The sequence below is a fragment of the Vanacampus margaritifer genome, chromosome 17 (assembly GCF_051991255.1).
Source record: "Vanacampus margaritifer isolate UIUO_Vmar chromosome 17, RoL_Vmar_1.0, whole genome shotgun sequence".
NCBI lineage: Eukaryota > Metazoa > Chordata > Actinopteri > Syngnathiformes > Syngnathidae > Vanacampus > Vanacampus margaritifer.
In genome coordinates, this window is record NC_135448.1 from 9,442,375 (window position 1) to 9,462,932 (window position 20,558).

General features: G+C 41.9%; 1 protein-coding gene across 5 annotated transcripts in view; it reads left to right on the forward strand.

Annotated features, from left to right (window-relative positions):
- Window positions 1-20,558, forward strand: part of hivep1 (HIVEP zinc finger 1) — a 60,419-nt gene that overhangs the window by 37,189 nt on the left and 2,672 nt on the right. For all 5 annotated transcript variants that reach the window (XM_077548438.1, XM_077548435.1, XM_077548436.1 and 2 more), the window contains 6 exons: window positions 8,804-8,857; window positions 10,741-16,391; window positions 16,474-16,607; window positions 17,209-17,384; window positions 18,580-18,681; window positions 19,093-19,598. In XM_077548438.1, the coding sequence (XP_077404564.1) occupies window positions 8,804-8,857; window positions 10,741-16,391; window positions 16,474-16,607; window positions 17,209-17,384; window positions 18,580-18,681; window positions 19,093-19,598 (6,623 nt within the window). The remainder of the gene's footprint in view (window positions 1-8,803; window positions 8,858-10,740; window positions 16,392-16,473; window positions 16,608-17,208; window positions 17,385-18,579; window positions 18,682-19,092; window positions 19,599-20,558) is intronic.

Genomic DNA, 20,558 nt, shown 5'->3' on the forward strand with positions numbered 1-20,558 from the left:
GTCCAACCACCTTCTTTTTTTGCTCGACAATAGTTAGTGGCATTTGAGTCTGGTATGTGTCTTGACCTCCGCCGAACCCTTGGGTTGAATCAAACCAAGGTTAAGAGCCACCGATGTATAATATCTAGTGCTGTCACTATCAAATCTTTCTTAAATATATGAATGATTATAATGTATACACATTTTTTGTTAATCCACTAAGTTTGATTTTAAGTTTAATTGAGTGGATATAAGTACTCGTAATGTATTGTCTTCTCCACATATGCATTATTATCTGTGGTAGATGTTTAGCAATCACGATTAGCATTAGCGCGCTAGCAATTACCACTTAAGGTAAACAAACACTACTACTACATTACACATCTAATAGTGTCTTAAAAGTCATTTCATGTCAATAACTTCCTGTTGCTGTCTTCTTCTGGGCATGTTTAGTGAATGACTGCCCTCTACTGGTTAAGTGATGAACACCTAAAACCAAGTGGCAGGTTATATTTTGGAATAATTTACAGCCCAAGTGGTTTTTAGGAATCAGAACTTCCTTTTCTGTGTTTTGGGGAAGCAGAATGTGCTGTATTGTCTTTAATAAAAAAAACAAAAACAAACAAACACTAAGTGCTAAGTCAGTGAAAGTTTTTAAGCAAACAGATAACATCCGTCATTTGGCCACTAACAGAAGAAATAAAGATCAGATCACAGCTGCCATTGCAATACTGCTTGTGCCTGCAAAAAAAAAGTCAGTGTATAAAACATGGACGGCCCAAATATGGTTCCGGCAGAGCTTCGAGGCAAAAACCTTTAGTTGACCTATTTTTAAAGTCGACTTATCCGACTTGGTTAGTAATATCTAATATATAACTATATAATATATAACTTCTTACATAATGAAAAAGCTCCAGCCCAAAACTCATCCTTCAAATAATCCTACAGTGGCACTTTCAGTGGCCAACACACGACTTGATGAAGTCATCTCCAAAAAGATGACACACACACACACACACAGAGTCTTTTATGCCTTAATCGTCCCGTCACTCCTTTTGTGTCTCGTAGATTAGACAGAGCGAGTCATTTCCAGCTCCCAACCGAGATAATGTGAAAAATTCCAAGATCCGCCGACTGATGATGATGATGAACTGGAGCGTAATGGGACACTCCCGCTCTGGTCGGGGATTCCTTAGCTCGCCGTCATTGTCGTGGAGGGAGGAGAAGACTTCATCAGTCTTATGCTCCACTCTTGGATTGATTTACGACCCTTGCGAGTGTGGGGGAGTCGCTCTCTTTTTCTTTTATTACAGGCATGTCTGCGAAGATTAAGAATTTGTCTTTAGCTGAAGGAAACTGTTATGGCTACTTATTGCATGGGTCAGCAGCTGAGGGCTGCGAAAATGCCGGGTCTTTTCCACACGCTACAGGAAGAAACTAAGATACGATCAGCAGACTTCCTTTCAAGTTGGCAAAGAATTTTGTAACACTCGCACAACAGCAGGCTGGTGGAGTTTGTATTGTCGTAGAATGAATACAATCAACCTATATGGCCATTAATTAATGAATTTTTATTTATATATATATATATATATATATATACTGTGTATATATATATATATATATACTGTGTATATATATATATATATATATATATACTGTGTATATATATATATATATACTGTGTATATATATATATATATATATATATATACTGTATATATATACTGTATATATATATATATATATATACTGTATATATATATATATATGTATATATATATATACTGTATATATATATATATATATATATGTAAATAATTGTTTTAAATAAATACCTAAAAAATAACAAACATTTTTTTCCCACATAGAAAAGTATATAAAATATAAATAATATAAATATAGACTCAAATTAACCTGGGTTTGATTCAACCCAAGGGTTCGGTGAATCAGTCCCAAGGGTTCGGCGGAGGTCAAGACACACTCCCGACTCAAATGCCATTAACTGTTGTCGAGCAAAAAAATAAAAAATGGTCGTACGAAAATGTGCAATATGATTTCACACGTATAACAAAACTTAAAGGTGTTCCACAAGGTTCAATTCTAGGGCCCCTGCTGTTTTCACTGTATCTGCTGCCCCTGAGTTCCATTTTAAGAAAACAGTGGTTGTTTTAGTGCTCTATAGATTAGGGATAGATCAAATATTGGTCGGGCCGATTATCGGCGCCGATATTCAGCATTTTGACGAAACTCGGCCTTGGCTATTTTGAAGAATCATTTGGCCGATAATAGATCAGTTAATTTGAAATTTTCAGAGATGCTGCTGACCCCGGGTACTCTCAGCACCTTCTGTTTTAGTTTGAAATTATAATAATAGGATAAGTAAAAATGTAATACTTCAGATATGTAGTAATTTTGTAATACTTTATTTACTGTTGTATACAATTGTTCAAGTTTTTATTTAACTTTTGAAAACATGCTACTGGCCCTGGGAGATCCCGGAAATTTTTGTTAGATTTTTTAAAACAAAGATGTCTATTGAGTAAGATTTTTTTTGGACTCCAATATTTTAATATTTAAAATTCCCCAAAAATTAAGAGCTGGAGTTTTTAATTTGTCAAATTTTGATGCCAATCTTTTCCCTTTTAGTGAAAATGAAGATCGGTTATCGGCGTCCTTGACTAGCAATCGGTATCGTCCCTGAAAAAAATCATATTGGCCTATCTCTACTGCAAATCTAGCTGAGTGACGAACTCCATGTTTTGCAAGTCCAAGTTGAGCAATTCTTGCCATCGAGCAAAACTAAAGGCGCACCTGCAGAGGTGCATCTCAGACTCTTCCTGCCATGTCTGATTGTGTCGGCAAATGCCCTTGACTGTTCAAAGAATGCGGCGTCTGCGAGAGGAGCGTGTGCCGCATGTGTGTGTATTTTGCACAAAGCCGGCCGGGCGTGTGCAGAATGCTGGCGAAGGTGCTCGAGTTACATAATCCCCCTTCCGCGCCGTGACAAGGAAGAAAGGGGCAGCTGCCGGCTACCATCTCGTCATCTTCATGCTGCTTCTTTTCTCTTCCTCTGTAGAATTTGGATGCTCCGTCGGGTATCCTGTCCGGAGATCTCCTCCATCCTTATTTTTGAACCGCAACTTGTGTCGCACATCAACAATTGCCTTTCGCCTTTGACTCGTCCTTTACCTTTTGCGCACCGGCCATCTGCTCACAGTCTCTGTTTCAAGTGTACAGGCCGATATGCGGGTGTGGTGTTGCGCATGCTAATGATATCGCAAGCTCACAGATGCTGTTGTATCAAAACAACTACAGCGAGTATCTTTGATGCTAGCAGGGAAAGCAGCAGCTTGACGGAGAAAAGCCGGCGGTGCGGCGTGATACGAGTAAATATTGTGCATATGGAGTCTTTGCGCCGCCTTGAAAAGCTGCCACTATGTAGCTGATGGCGTCCATTTGGCGTGGCCAGGCCAACGGTGCAGGCAAAATTGTGTATCATAAGGGCCGGGAGACGGGGAGGCTTGTTGGACCCGGTGGTTAGTTGTTGGCCTGCGGGCTGAGGCGAGCAGTGCCAAGAGATGCAGTTGTGCTGCTAACAGGGTGAGGTGGACGTTTCCCCGTATTACCTCTGCCAAGGAGGTCATGTTGTCATTGTTGTTTTTTGTTGACACCATTACATAAAAACAACTACAAAAGACTTAAAACGTCGTAAGAGGGAGACTTTTCTTTATTTCTATCCAGAGGACTATGACTAAAATAATTAAAGCAACTGACTGTTTTTGCTGTATTGTATTCTTAACCTCTTCTTGATGGTTAAACTAATTAAAAGAGAAGTCAAGCCAAAATATATACATATATATTTTTATAATCTGTTCTATATGCCCTCACTAGTGTAATCATGATATTCTGAGTAATATTGTGTTTGCAAAATATGAGTTAAACAGCAACATCCAGCTCAGGGGACGGCCATTTTTTAACGACCAATAAGAGCTCACCTGTTTTCTGAAACTGGGCCGTGATTGGTTGTGATGTCATTTTCAGTTGACAGCAGGAGTAAAATAGCTGCCAACTTATGTTGCTACTTTTACTGAATTTGTTTTCCCCCTTAAAACACTACTATGGCTCTTTTCTAGACTATATCATCACAGTATTTTGACTCATAATAGGAATGTATCTTAAAATTGCCACAATATGGTCATATTATAAGCAGCGTATCTGTTAAAAAGGCGCCGTATTCCGTAGTTTAATTTTAATTAGGAATGTTTTGGCCACTGCAGCGATTGTCACTCCATTTAATCCGTCATACCAGCAAATATTTTTCAATACAGGTATTTCAAACAACTTTTCCATTCATATGACAGTGCCTGATTTGGATTTCCCGCCTACTCCACAAAGACAATCTTAATCAGAATACGGTGTTTCGACTAGCGGGGCTGTAAAGAAACATTTTCCGCTCCGATATATCTGCAGCCCCATCTAGCCGCAACCAAAATGTAGTAGATAACACCAGATAAACATTAGGATTCAAGCCTGCATCTGCATGAGGACCTCAGTCTTCTTTGGGGCGCTACTAATCCCATTTCCCCCTCATCCCAGTCAGCACAGCGCAGTCACGTAGGGGGGCGGCTGAGCGCGAGGTATTCAAGATGTGCTGTTGTCATGACAGCACCCAAAAAGGAGGCAGACTCCCTTGCTCGCAATCTTTTGCATCCGCCAGGCAACCAACCAACCTCTCTGGCCCACAACAGCCAAATCATCGCTGAGCTTTCATGATGCGTGATTCAAAACCTTCCACCTTAAGACGTCTATGATTTCTAGTGTAGTCAAGGCCAAATGTTCTTTACAATAAGTCCGATGCACCCCTGCTAGTCTAAACATGGCACTCTGATTAATATTGCGTTTGTGGAATATGAATTAAGCAGCCAAATCCACATGAATCTAAGCGGGCGGCCATTTTGTCACTTGGCGTCGGCTGAAAATGACATCACAGTTGCTCAGGTTTCAGGTTGCAACCACTACAATCACGGCTCAGCTTGTGAATGTCGCATGACCAAACTCAGAAAACAGGTGAGCCGTGATTGGTCGTAACCTGAGCAACTCTGATGTCATTTTTAGTCGACAGCAAGTCTCACCCCCCCCCCCCCCCGATGTATAAAAACAAATTGATTTTCCAGAGCCAGAAAAGTGTTTAATTGTGGTCTCTTGAGCTGTAAACATTAGATTTTACTGTATTGGCTCGTATAAAATGTTGTCATCTTAACCAAAGGATAGACCTTGTCATTCCCTGAACAGTTTTATTGTAATTGGGGCATGAGATTAGTCGCTTGTTCTCACCCTACCAAAAATTGTGGATGCTTTCCACTCCTTGCTCTGTTTTTCATTACAGGCAACCTACAAAACGAATGTCCTCCTTTTTTTTATCGTTTTCTTGTGGCTACATGCTTTGCAGACGGCAAGACAAACGTCCCAAAGCCCCTGTAGTGAAATATTTGACCATCATGACGACCACTCCAGCAAACCCAAGCGCAGATAATGAGGGAAACTTGAACCGTATAATCATTCCCTGCTGTCTTAATAACTTGGCCTGCGTGTGTGGAATATTTTGTCCTTATTAAGGGTGAGGGATGAAGGGACCGCAGCCTTGTCCCTTTCTACTCATTGTTTCCTGCATTGTGAGCATGACTTCATGGGTGTCGTTCGGCATGAGGGGTCTTGTTTGTGGTTAGTTATGTAAGGAGTGCAGTTTTGATTCACACACAAGCGCTAATGCCATGTTTTGCCAGTGTGGTCAAATAAGTAATAAGGCAAGCTGTAGTGTTTTCAACAAAGATGTTGGTGACACCAAGATAAACTACAAATGAAGACCCTGGAGTGTAGTTGCATCGTGTCTTCATAAGCATGTGGTGAAAATTGTAAATACAAAAATAAAGTCAATCGCTACACACACACTGTAACAGCAATACAAAAAAAACAACCAAAGTGCATCGATTACGTTACGATAATAAATCGACGAAAATAAGCATTAATATCCATGCTAGTAAGCATAAAGTATAACAAAATGAAACCAAGGGCATTTCTGCCTGATAATTCAAAGTGGATGGCACTGGATTAGCGTTTAGGCTCTGCTCCTGCGTTTTTCCTGTCGCGAAAGAGAGCGCCCGGAAGTACGTCATCGGAAACAGGAAGTGTGTTAAACGATAATATTTTTTCTTTAAACATAAAAAAAATGGTCAATTACCAACAATCCAAACAATTAACAAACCTTCGTTAATAACAGACATATTAGTAACATTATCATTTCAAGCAATGAACTTTTTATATGGAAAAGACCATGAAGGCAACAACACAAGCTGTTCAAACAATAAAGCGCCAAATCATCTAACCGCTATCCAAGAAAGGATTACGTTAGCATCGTTGTTTACTTGAGGAAACCTTGCAGCCTGCTAGCGATTAACCCGAGAGAAGATAAACTGCAGGACTCGCCGCTTTGCGGGAACACCAATGCGGTGGAGAGCGAATCCAAAATCTCCGTTGAACATACTAATATATTCTGTCTTTGATAGACACTCTCAACAAATGCGCTGCCCTCTGTTGCTGTATTTATGCTGGCAGGGAGCCTTTGTTTTGCTCCACAGCAGCTCTGGATGGGAACACATTATGTAATTTGTGGCGTGTGCCCGGGATAGAAGGAGCGCGGCGGAGAAGGGTGTGACTTGTAACACACACAATGACATAATCCACTGACCTCTTGCACCAGCCGCTCATGTCCTGCTCGGTGGATTCCCGGCATGGGATTACTGTGATTTTGGCAACCGCAGAAGAACATCCTTTTTCGCCCTCCAATAACATTTGTGCGGTCTCAAACGAAATTGCTGCAATTGGTCCTCGAGGACTTGTCTCGAACCATGATGTCATATATAAAGCAGAAAATCCGTGATGGATTTATTTTTCCATTCAGTTTCATGGTCATAGGAGGAAAGCGCATACTGTTTGCCTATTATTTGAATGAGTAGCATGGACATTGGTAAAATAGAGTATTAACATTCACGAGCTGAAATTTGCTTTGTTCCTGCAAAGAGACACCAATGACAACGTTTAGTAAATGTAACATTTAACCGGCCAATCGCAGGGCACGTGATTCTTAGGCTCCCACTAGTGGTATGCGGAAGTATTACTAAATAATAGGTTCAAACTGTGTATAATGTTACCGTGGCTTTTTGAGCCCAGTTCCGTTGTATTTAACCTTGCATTTGAGTTTATAGAATTGTTTTCAAGCATGTATTTAGGCACTATTTTTGTTAAAGTACAGTTATTGATTTGTTTGATTTATAAATCAATTTTGAACATGCACTGAAATAAGAATACACAGTAACTAGTGAAAAGTGGGGAAAATAAGAAAAAATAAACCCATAAGATTCACAAGAGTTCAGTCCGATTACGTTTCAACCCCCCCCCCCCCCCCTTCTTAAATATTAAGGACATGATTAAAAACTCCACAAACATAAAATTCCAAATAAAATTTAGCGGAGGCAGTAACTACTTAAATTATTTTGCTTATTAATGAAAATAACATGTGCAGGTAATCACTTCAGTGTTACACAAAAATTGACATCAGCAAGGATGAGATGAAAATATTTTCATAATTCAAATTCAACAATTGTAAATATAAATAAAAAAGATTCTGAATTGACTTAAAGTGCAATAAGTCAGGTCTTTCATAAATGTAAGAAAATACATTGTGTGAACAGTAAATTTCAAGTAAACAGTAAAAAAAAAAAAAGGGCCTTTAAAAATCTATTTTTCTATGAAATTATGGGGGAAAAAGATAGTAAAATAACCGATTCATTGTTTTATGAATTCATATTAGGCTGTAAAAGAAAATCAATTAGATATTGATTATTCAAATGTTTTATCAATTTATATCAGTGTTTAAGAATATTCATATCTCCCTATACATAAAACAAAACACAAAGTAATTTACAATACATTGTTGCATAATGCCATATTAATCTACCAATATGTAGTTATCCATAGTATTTTAATTTTCAATTCATACCCCAACAATATTTTCATTTTACTAACTAATAGTGTTTACTGTTTGTTAACTTTTAGTGTTAACGTCAACTGTGTTAGTGTTAACTGTGTTAGATGGGCTTTCATTAATAATACATACACTTTTTTTTTTCAACTGTGGTGCCAAGTCCTCTATAAATAAAAGTGAGTTTAGTTTTCAGAATAAAGCCTCTGCCTTGTTTTTGATGAAAACTACACACAAATACAGATATCGACAAACAACTTTTCACACTTCAATTCACACCTTTGGGCTATTTGTACCTTCAATTAAGCCAACATGCATGTTTTGGGATGTGGGAGGACACTGCAGTAGCTGGGGAAACCCCACGTAAGCATATTTGATTGAAACATGTTTCTAAATTCCAATTTCACGGGCTTTTAGTAGCCCACGTCCTGTCTCCGCCAGCTGCCTGTGAAAGTGAAGCGCACTCTGGTTCACCATCTGATTTTAGAGTTTGAAACGGCATCCTATACGTAACGCATATTCACATGATTTTCAAAATGGGCCGTATGGGCTGCATTACGCAAGCACGCTGCCTCAATGATGGCAGTAGTTTCCATTATGGAACGGTGCACTCTCCCGCCGGCTATGGAAGAATATCTGTTTTTCATTTAATCGGCCGTGTGGGAGGAATCCCCAGGAACGTTACTTTCATTCTGCCATCCATTCACAGTTGCGTACAGTATGTGGGCATATGCACGCCGGCGCTCTCCGTGTGCTGAAAATGTATCTTTTCTTGCCTTGCAGATAAAATCCAAGAGGCCCAGAAAGAGCTTAAAGAACCGACAAGCTCAAGGAAAGGTAAGAGAGATTTTTTTTTTTTAATTGTTATATCAAATAAATACACCCGCACTCTGTGTTATGTGTGTTTTTTTTGTTTTTTTTTCAAATGTCCCAGATTTAACTGGTGGATGTTACCTGACCAACTGTTGAGTCATAGTTCTCAGGAAAAAAAAATAAAAAAATCCAACTCACCAGCAGGTCATTAGAGCATTGATTGAATTATCGTTCTTAATGAGATTGAGAACAGCTCGTGCGGAGGAGTTAAATGGACAAGATGACAATAACGAGGTGTATTTTTGTCCCTGCGTGCCCGTCAAATGGTGACAACACTCCATTTTATGACATGCACTTTTGTGCATGACTTTTACAATAACCTGATTTAAAAACCTTGTATAGCCAGTCGGTTGACTCAGTCGCTTAGCATTGGGTGCATCAGTATTAAATCAACATGTATTTAGGCTGGCCTATTTTCAAAAGAAGAGGTTTTTTTTTTTGTATGCGATGCTTCAAAGGCTTAAGCTTTGCGTGGATAATGGATTAGCAAGGCCAGGGCGTTCCTCCGTCTAATTATGCCAAATACCCTGGAGGAGCCGTGACCTTGGGAAATACCTTTGCAAGGCGGGAAACTGTGACAGGTCACTCGCTATTAGGTTTATGTAACATATCCTGAGTCACTTTTTCAAAGCCAACAAGTGATGAAAAATGGTCCGCCATGAGGATTGGTACGGGTGTGCCTCTTGTCATCATTTCAACAAGAGAGGTCTATGCTGAAGGAGAATTAAGTGGGGCTTGAAAACAGCATTGGGACAGAAATGATGAAGTGAAGGTTTAAAATGCAGCTACAAGCTTTTTGACTTTGTGACTTTTAACATGAAATGTGAAACATGTGAGGATGTTCCCCTTTTTGTTTTTACATCAACTTTATAATTAACAGAAAATCATAAAATAAACTCCCATTGGACTCACTTTATGATGATGGCTGATTTTATGTTTTAATGAAAGGTTATGAATTATTGTGTGTCGTCCGTAATGTATAGCGTAGTAGTTCACTCGGCTGAGTTTCACTGAGCCAGTGTCTGATAGTGTGAATGTGATTGAGTGGAAACTACGGAAGCACGGAACCGACGCTGTGGACGAAACATTTTTGACTACCAATTACTTTTGAACATACTTGAAAATATGTTTAAATGTATTTGCTAAAAACTTAGCATTCCCCCATTGCTATGCCATTGTGTATTGACTTGCACATGCTAAAAGTAAAAAACAAACAAAAAATAGCATTAGGCCTTTATTGTGTGGTTTTTTTTTTATGATTTATGTTTGCGGTGCATGATTTGCATTTTGCATTTTTTCCCATAGTGCCACAGTGTTGTATTGACTAGATTTTTTTTTTAGCATTAGGCCTACATTATACCAATACATTCAAAAATTAAGTCAACATTATTTATTAGTATTTTTTAAGATTTATTATGTCTGCAGTGCATGATTTGCGTTTGTTTGTTTGTTTTTTAGCATTTCGACAACACAATACCAATACATTAAAAAACAAAGTAAATATTATTTATTAATAATTTTTAGGGTTTATTATGGCTGCAGTGCATGATTTCTTTTCAGAATTTTTCCCCTTAATGTGCAAGACAAAGGCTTTTAAGCATTTAGCCTACAAATACATTCAAATGGATTTGCAAATATGTTCAAACATACTTGCAAATATGTTGGAACGTACGTGCCAGTCAAAAATGTTTACTCTGCACTTCTGTAGTCTTGGTTGTAGTTTTAGTTTGCATAAAGGCTGGCCTATAGAAAATGTATAGATGAATGGAAAATTGTGTTTTATTTTGCCAAATGACCACAGATATTGAAAATGTGTTCCTTTAATATCGTTTCCTGTTCATCCCCAGGTATATCTGAAAGCAGTCGACAAAATGAAGATAACATCAAAGGCCTGAAGAGGAAGAAGGTTGTTGCAGAGAACAAGCAAAAGAAAATTCCAAAATCGCCAGTGAAGAAACCACCGCAGTTGAAAACTCCTGAAACTGTCGAAGAAGGAACCCCCAAAGAAAATACACCCGCTTCCGCCAGCCCTTCCCATAATCCTTCGACATCACTGAGTGAGAAAAGAGAGCCACAGGATGATCAACCTGTTGAACCATCCCCCGACAAAGGGGAATCGGTCACTGACCATGAAAGGCTAAAGCGAGAAGACAACAAATCAACGCCACCATCACACAGACCGACCAATGATGAGGAAGAGGGTTCTCTAAAAGCAGTACAACCCAAGGACGGTAAAACCCAAGACCGCAGCTTTGACAAGGATCCTTACCACACCAGTGCTCCCCTTGATGTCCTACTGAAGGCGATGGAGCCTGACATGCTTACGCTTACCGAGAGGAAGACCTTCCAAGTCGCAGCTGCTCCAAAACCGACTTGTACCCTTCAAGCTCAAGCCGCGGGCGAATTGTCAAACATGCCGGCTGTTAACATCGGTCTCCATACTCAAACGTCTCCTATGCCGACGTATTATATTGACAAACAGGGTCATTTCATTGGCATTGCTGCACCGTTGCAGGACAGCGTACAGGCATCTACACAGGGTGACCCTTTGCAGTCGTTATCGTTTGCGAATCAACATTTTATTCCCGTCGTATCTAATCCGGAGAAGTCGAGGCTTCACATGAGTTTTAATGCCGGACTGTCCACTATAACTCATGCGCCGGCTCCCTCGGGCTCAAGTGCTTTGCCAAAAAGCCAACCCCCAATTCTGCAAACCTGCCAGTCGCTCTCGGCAAGCGTGCCCAGCACCATTCAGGTCCCAGTTACACCTGGAAACAACCACGTTCAGATTACAACTGTGATGAATTTTGGGTCCGAGCAGGTTCCCAAGGAGCAAAAGCCCAAGAAGCCAGGAAAATATGTTTGTGAATACTGCAACCGGGCATGCGCAAAACCCAGTGTGCTGCTCAAGCATATCAGGTCTCACACGGGAGAAAGACCGTACCCCTGCGTAACTTGCGGATTTTCCTTCAAAACCAAGAGCAACTTGTACAAGCATAAGAAATCACACGCTCATGCCATAAAACTTGGTCTCATCGCACGCTCTGAATCGGGAGGTCCGCCGCTATCGCAAGATTCCGACAAAGCCCTCGGAACGCATTCAGAGGTGGAGGAGAGCGGAGACAGCGACGACGACGGAAGTACCGTCGACCTGGATCCGGACTCATCGCAAAGCAGCGCGGCAGCTTTGTCAGAGAATAGCACCCAGAGCGCCGGTACAACTCGAGCAAACTACGGAGAAATGGACTCGACGGCTGTTTTCGACTCAATGAAACCAGCTCTTGCTCAAAGAGGCCAGGAGCCCAAAGTGACAGCCATGCTACCAAAAGTTGTCGTGTACCCAGTTAATGTTTCACCCCTGAGGGCAGACAGCCCTCGAGTTACCGGCGCCGCACCCGAACAAGCTGCTTCGCAACGGCAACGAGAGTTTCCAAATGTTAATTTGAGAGCTAACGTCACGGTTTTGTCATCTCTGAAAGAGGTCGTCGGTACAAGTCCCTCACTTGATACCATGAGTGAAGATGAAGACCAACAGTCCAAGTCACCACTTTTAAGTGGGCACGGTCAGCTTCAGAGGCAACAAGCAACAGACTTTTCTCAACAGCAACAAGCTAAGTGTCTACTTAGCCCTCGTAGTTTGGGAAGTACGGATTCCGGCTACTTCTCTCGCTCTGAAAGTGCCGACCAAGCCATGAGTCCACCTAGTCCGTTTGTAAAGATAACGCCGCCGGCCGAAATTGACGTATCCAGAAAGGATAGTCCTAATGTCCCTCCTGTTATTTCTCCAGTCATGCATGTAGCAGCGGAGCAGAGGTCACAAGCAAAAGAGGGACAGATGCGCCCCCCGTTGGAGACAAAAGCCCTTTCTCTCGAAGAAAGAATCTCAAAGCTGATATCAGATAATGAGGCGGTGGTGGACAACAAGCAATTGGATAGTGTTAAACCCAGGCGGACATCTCTGTCCAGGAGAGGTAGCATAGACTCTCCGAAATCCTACATATTTAAAGATTCCTTTCAGTTTGACCTTAAACCAATCGGAAGAAGGTCAAGCTCGAGTTCGGACATCCCCAAGTCCCCGTTCACTCCCACAGACAAATCAAAGCCAGTTTTTCTTCTCTCCGTCCCTTCTCAATACCCCCCAATGGAATGTTTGCCGATAACGAGGAGTAACTCTATGCCTACTACGCCGGGGCACTCGGCTCATCCGCTCAATTTTCACCACCCGCCCCACCCTTTGCGAATTTGTCATTCATTCGATGAGAAAAGTTCAGTCGGCGATGATGTATTTTCATCCGCACCGTCGACCCCCAACCCGGCCATACATTCTCGGACCTTGGTCAGACAAGCCGCGGTGGAGGATTTTTCCACCGGCGACGGGCACAGACTTCCTACCGTTCGCTCTATGGACGACGCATACCACGGTGCAAATAATGGCACGGAGCACGTGCAAAGGAGTCGATCTTTTGAACACAGTCAAGAAAGACAAAGAAAACTTCATCAAAATAAAGGCACAATGTACGAGTGCGAAACATGTCGAAACCGGTACAGAAAGTTAGAGAACTTTGAAACGCACAAGAAATTTTACTGCTCAGAACTTCACGGGCCAAAGAACAAACCTCTTGCTGTTAAAGAAACAGATCAAGACGTGTTTCACGTCAACACGCAAACAAATTTAGTTCCTAGGTCCACATGTGGCCCCGGAATCACGGAACAACAGACATCATTCAGAAAGAGAAGGAAAATGAAAAGTGTCGGAGATGAGGACGATCAATCGCCAACTGACACGAACCCACCTTGTTCAGTGAGTTTTGATTCGTGCCAGTTGCCAGCAGCCTTCGGAAACCAAACTTTTCCCCGGCATACTGTAATGGTCGATACACAACCCAAAAACAACCAGCCAAAGCTACCTCAAATTCAACTCGTAGCACGGGGCGCAAGCGCTTCGGATTCAAGACTGTCGCCAATTCGAGAGACTCAGATCAGCAGCTCTGCTAAAACAGAAATGCAGAGGCAAAGCAGCGGTACTTCAGTCATCAGACACACCAACTCCCTCAGCAGACCAAGTTCATTTGAGACCGAATCTACGGATAGGAGTTCTCCGCTGGACAGTAGAGAAAAAGACCCCCCGAAATCCAAAGCCGATGTAACAGCAGCTGACATCTACCGTGAAAAGTTACCAAAGCAGACTACGCGAGCTGATTCCAGGAATCAAAGAATGGAGCAATGCGCCGACGGTACCGCGGCAGTCACCGGAGAAACTTCTACACCTGCCCAACAATGTCGTCTGGTTCGCCAAAATAACATCCAGGTTCCTGAAATTTTGGTCACCGAAGAGCCCGACAGAGAACACGAAACGCAGCCTTCCGAGCAGACGGAAAAGCCGACGGATCAATTCAGCTGGCCACAAAGAAGCGAGAGTTTGTCCAAGCTCCCGGCAGAGAAACTTCCACCAAAAAAGAAACGAATCCGCCTTGCCCAAATGGACCACTCGTCAGGCGAATCGAGCTTGGAGTCGAGCCTCTCGCGAAGCCTGAGCAGAGACAGTACTCTGTCGCACTGTTCCAGCATTTCAACATCTTTCGACAGAGAAGAACCGTCAAGATCAGAAAGTCCTTCAGGAGGCGAGTGCGTCAGCAGAATTCCAGAAGGTCAACCGAAAGTCTTCAGCACACTTGGCGTACCGGGAGCGATGAGGCGCGCGGCGTCCGAACAGATCACTTGTACTCAACCATCGGTGGAAATTTCGTGCGACTACCGTAGCAAGTCTTTTGACTGCGCCAACGCCTCGCCCAGAAGAGGTCAATCGCCAATCGGTCATCCGAAAAGTGGACCAAACACCCAAGGTGCCCAAGTTCCACTTATTGAACGGAGGCGGGGGCCACTAGTTCGCCAAATGTCTCTAAAGATCTGCCCGGATAATCAACAGTCTGTTCGGAAAGCTTCCATAAATCTTGACAAAGCTGCAATTACAAATATCAACCAAAACAGGTCCCAAATGCAAATAGTCAACAGATTTACTCCGGCCCAGCCTATCGTCATCCAGTCTGGAGAATTACCCCCACAAAGAAATGAACAAATGGTCCAAAGTATTCATCTGGGGAGCCCAACGCAGCAGCCTCAAGTCTATGGCCTTCCTCACCCATGGCATCAAACATCCAGAGTTCAATTATGCCAAAGGGTTCAACCCGTGAGCCAGATTGTTGTCGGATGTGATAATGCCCTAAACAAGCCAGCTGACATGGGAGACAGTAAAAGCCTTGTTCCCAAATACCAATTGCAATATCCTACTCAGAGGCCAAGTCCAACATTTCCAGACGTACTCCAAAATGTCTATCCCAATCAACCCGGTCATTATTCAGAAGTTGGGGAAAAGTCTGTTGTTTTGGCTGTTGAAAAGCAAAGAGACTCAAACATTCAGATCCGGTCAGGTGGTATTCCGTTGCCACAGATCCTGATAACCCATGAGCAGATGCACAACACTCCCTCAGTCTCCGGCAAAAGTCCTCATCCGACTCCTCATTTTGTAGATACTGAAACTCATACTTCAAAAAAGGATTGGACTCCAAGTGTCAGTCTTTATATTAAAACCAGCGAAAAGCCGTCATCTCTGGGTTCTTTACACTGCGCGCAGAAACTGGCATCGGTGACGCTTTGCCCGCAACAGGAGCCAATCGCTTCGAGTAAAAGAATGCTGTCACCCGCCAACAGCTTGGACATCTACATGGAAAAGCATCAGAAACGCGCCAAGGACGAAAACGGCGTGGCCTGCCTAACTGATGGCAGATCACTCAATTACCTGAATTCCACTTTGTCCGAAGTGACCAGGCAGAGGAAACTAACGCTCGTCAGGCAGGTGTGTACAACGGAACCGGTAGACAGTCCAATCGAGACAGAGTCCCCTCCTTCGCCTCATGTGAAAACAGACACCGAGAAGGATCTCGACGACGTCAAGCCAATGTCACCTGACGGCACCGGTCTGGAAAAAGACACAAGAACGGTTATTCCCAAAGAGACTCATCCCGTTCTAAATGCGACTTTGCCCGATCGGCAGGCTGCCTCCATGCCAGCCAGTCACTCCCCGAAGCCTCAAGCGAAAGTTGAAGAACACCGGTGGAATCCCGTCAAATCGCCCATAAGACCGCCAAGTTTCCACGGCGGTCACGTGAAACTGCCCACATCGGTTTCCGCGGCGAACATAAAAGACAGTCATCGGCTGTCTTTCCCCAGCCTGAAGACAACGACCACTTTCACGTGGTGCTTCTTGATGAGGAGGAAACCACTTCACACCCTGCAGACCGACCTGAAAACGTCAGCGTATGCCGTTTGGGCCGTCAACCCAAACAATCCAAACCCACTGGGCTTGCCCACAAAGGTGGTCATGTCTCTCCTCGACTCCAAACAGAGCTCAAAGAAAATCCTCTACACCTCGGCTATAAAAACGTCTGGAAAATCAGATATCTTGTCTTACTCTGGCAAGCTGAAAGATGTCATGCCAAGGGTAAGATTTTTTTTTTTTAACTACATTGTTTGGTTGGAACAAATAAATGTATAACAATAAAAACAACGCCATACCATTACAGGTGCCGGTGACCCAGAAGACCAGATCAGTGGAAAGCAGAAGTAAAGCGCAAACAGAAAGTCATTCCAGCAATGAGTCGGATAAGGAGCTGGTGCCAAAAACAGAGCCAAGACGGATCAAAATCTTTGATGGCGGGTAAGGTTTTGTGCTATTGTTCAACTGTACAGGGTCACTCACTCCATGCCAAATCTCCCAGTGGGTCTAACTAAACAGATTTAGATTTGAATAAAACTCGGTGTAGTTGTGGATAGTGATAGCACAACGCAAAATCTCCAAATTTAGGTCAATGTGAGCAAAAGATTGGGAGCTATGGCCCGCAGAATTTTGACATTTTGTGCAAAAAGCGACACGACTGCCTTCCTTTGAACCCTTATATCTCAGGAACTACTTGATCAATCTTGACAAAACATGTATTGTTGGAAAGAGAATTCAACAAGGATTGTAGTTCCGCAATCATTTAGAAGATTGGTGCATATGTATTGTTTTGACCTTGAAAGTGACCTTGTGGATCAAGATAGTAAATCAGTGGGGGGTATCCCCCAAACCCCTGCTCCGATTGACACCAAATTTTAGATGTAGTGTTCTGCCAACACTATGAACATGTTCACCAAGTTTCATAAATAAATAAAAAAAAACCGACCTCTTTTGGGGTGATTTTGCATGGAACAACCTTACAACATATTTGTCTTTGGAGGTCATGTTGCGATACATTTTATCTCATGTTGCAACCCCACAGATACAAATCAAATGAAGAGTATGTTTATGTACGTGGGCGAGGGCGCGGTAAATACATCTGTGAGGAATGTGGGATCCGCTGTAAGAAGCCCAGCATGTTGCGCAAGCACATTCGCACCCACTCTGATGTCCGGCCATATCACTGCATCCACTGCAACTTCTCCTTCAAGACCAAAGGTGAGAGCTTGAGTTTTTTTCCAGTCAAAATGTGTTATATGCAGTCAGGTTTTTAAAAATATGACATTATAATACTTATGATGTCTGGGCTGACATTATAGCATTACATATACAATACAGGTAAGGATTCAACTTAAGTCAACTGTGTGGTACTCTGCTGTTGTTCCATACGGAGGACCAAAAAAGCCCAAATAAATAAATAAAAGAGACATTTGAAAAGGATATAACAAATATAAATCAAAAATTAAATAACAAAAATATAAATGAGAATAATAGTAACTCTATATATAAAGGGGGAAAAACTTTCAAAATATAAATCTAAAAATAAATGTGTAAATATAAAGATAGTAATAATTAGGGGTGGGAATCTTTGAATGTGTCACGATTCATTTCCGATTTTTGAGTCTGATTCAGAATCGATTTTCGATTGAGAACGATTTTTGATTCAATCTATAGATGTGCAAGGAATTGTAATCTACTCCAGTCTGACCCGCTAATGCTAATTAGCGTGCTACTTGCGGCACTTTTATCACTCAAAAGAACGGCTCCACGCTGAAAAAAACAACAAAAAACTTTTATTGGAATAACTTGATTGTGACTTTTTCCTTCTACTCTCTAATGTGGCTACAACTTAGCATTGTATTAGACCGCATGGAACCACACTGCCCCTCAGTGGCCAAACCGGGTAAAACATGAACAGCGCTCCAAATAAAGGCGCTCCAAATAAAGGCAGACAAAGGCAAGGCAAAAAATAAAAATAAAAATATAAAATAATAAGAAAGAAAAAATAATTTAAATGAAATTGATTTTTAAAACATTTAAAATAGATTCTGAATCATACTAAATGATAAATGATATTTAAATTTCACTTATTATTTTCACTTTTCTTCATTTTTAATTTTGGCATTTTTGGTCCTCCGCACTTCCATTCATCCGTTCTCGTATTAAAAAACGAGGTTTCAGCCTCCCTTAAATAAAGATAGTGTGATTCACCATTCGTTATCAAACTCGCCCCCTTCCCACGCAACACTGCGGAACAGTACTTTGTCAGAACAACCCACGTTCATTTAAAAATGTCTTTATCAGTTACTCACCCTTTACATGCAGCTTGCCCAGAGATTGGCGCCTTACGTAAGTCTATCCTATCATACAGTTCAAGCGCTACCCACCCATAACACCTTTCTGCTCCTTGCAGGAAATCTCACCAAGCATATGAAGTCCAAGGCACACAGTAAGAAATGCATGGAGATGGGGGTGCCAAATGGACTCTCCGAAGATCAAGATGCAGAGGATTCAGGTATATTTTAAAAAACAACAACAAAAAAGTTGTCCGCGTGGTGCCGTGCTGCTTTGTCATTGAGCTTTGCCGCGGTCTAATTAGACATTCTAAAAGCGGCTTCATCCTCTGTTAACTCCAAGTGCATGTGGGCGGCAAGCACAACATTTACAAAGAGGAAATTGCTGCGTCTAATTTTAGAAGGAAAAAAAAGAGGAGACAAGCTGCCTGAAAGCATTCTATGGTCCCAGCCTCTTAGAGCATATTTGTTTTTCCACCTCTGCAAGTACTGGAGCTTAGAGGTGCGCGATGGTCCGAGGGGAGAACCCCACCGCCGCTGATTGATTCTCTTCCGAGCGCATTCCGCGAAAATAAACCAACGAGGGAATATCACCTGATTCAGTCTAACAAACATACTTTTTGGATCTACAGGAGACCGCAGTCAAGTGAGCAGCGCCGACCGCCAAGATTCAGACGGCGACGACTCGGACGGCGCCGACGAGGAAGAGAACGACGACAACGACGACGATGAAGAGGACAGCCAAGCCGAGTCCGGCCTGTCCACGAACCCTTCCGTGTCGGCCAGCCCGCAGCACATCCCCTCAAAAGAGACGGAAGTCCCTCCGAGCGCCCTCCTGGCGCAAATGTCAATCAGCTCCCTAGCGCAGCCGCCGCCTCCCGAACCCCACGCGTCAGACTCTGTCCTCATCATGAACCCTTTGCCGCTGAGTCAGCAGTACTCAATGTCTGGCTACTGCCCGAGCTCAACGCCCATTTGTAGCTCTCTGGTCGCCGCAACGGACTCCAATTTCTCCGACACGGAGTCAGTGCACATGATGAGTCCGGTATCGCCATGCAGGCAGATGTCCATCGACTATCCAGACTGCGATGGCCCACTAAGCCCCCCCGTGACAGGGACGGGCTTTAGACCATGCCAGGTGAGAGCCTTGTATCCAAATGGACTATCTAGAAACCCTTTCAACATGATATCATGCATACTTCCGGGCGGACTGCACCACAAGTCAAGAAAACCTTAAAAGCAATTAAATAATATATAGCATAAAATGACTTAAGCTAATGCTAAATGCTATCTCGGTTGACAAGCTCAACAGCTGTAAACAAGGCAATTATCGGAATTTTATTTTTTTCTTGTCCCACATTGAAAGAATGAAAACATGCCTGAGCTAGCATTAGCATTAGCCTGTAGGATTACATTTCCCATGATTCTTAGACAGAAAAGCAGGAAGTAGTTTGAGTTCTGGTATGACGAGACCCACCAGTGATTAGATGCGGAGGAAAACGTGAAAACAAATAGGAAGGGAACCAAACAGTGAAAATAATTATCTATGGACGTATCGTATGAATCACTCTGACAGCCACCGTATGTAACGTGCGCCAAATAATTGGCCATGGATGCATGGAACATTGGACAAAACAATAAGCAAGGGTTATATGGAGGACCAAAAAAAAGCTATGTAAAAAAATGAAATAATTAAAGTAAAAATTTAAATGGATATAAAAATATAAATCCAAAAATGAATAATAAAAAATACATTTAAATGGAAAATAGAAATGAAAACAAAAAAACATATAAAAAAATAAATATATATATATATATATATATATATATATATATAGATATATATAGATATATATACGTAAAAAATAAACATGTAAAAATAAATACAAACAAAAAATGAGACTTGAAAGCGAATATATAAATAGAAATAAATAATCAATCTAAATAAAAAGGCTTTGCGGTCCTATTTATTTATGTATTTAACGCTGCAGAAGCTAATTTCATACATACCTGAGAGAACATAATGCCTTTTACAAACCCCATGAGGAAGGATTTTTGTATTAAAGTAAATTGATAAAAATCTCAATATTTTGGTATA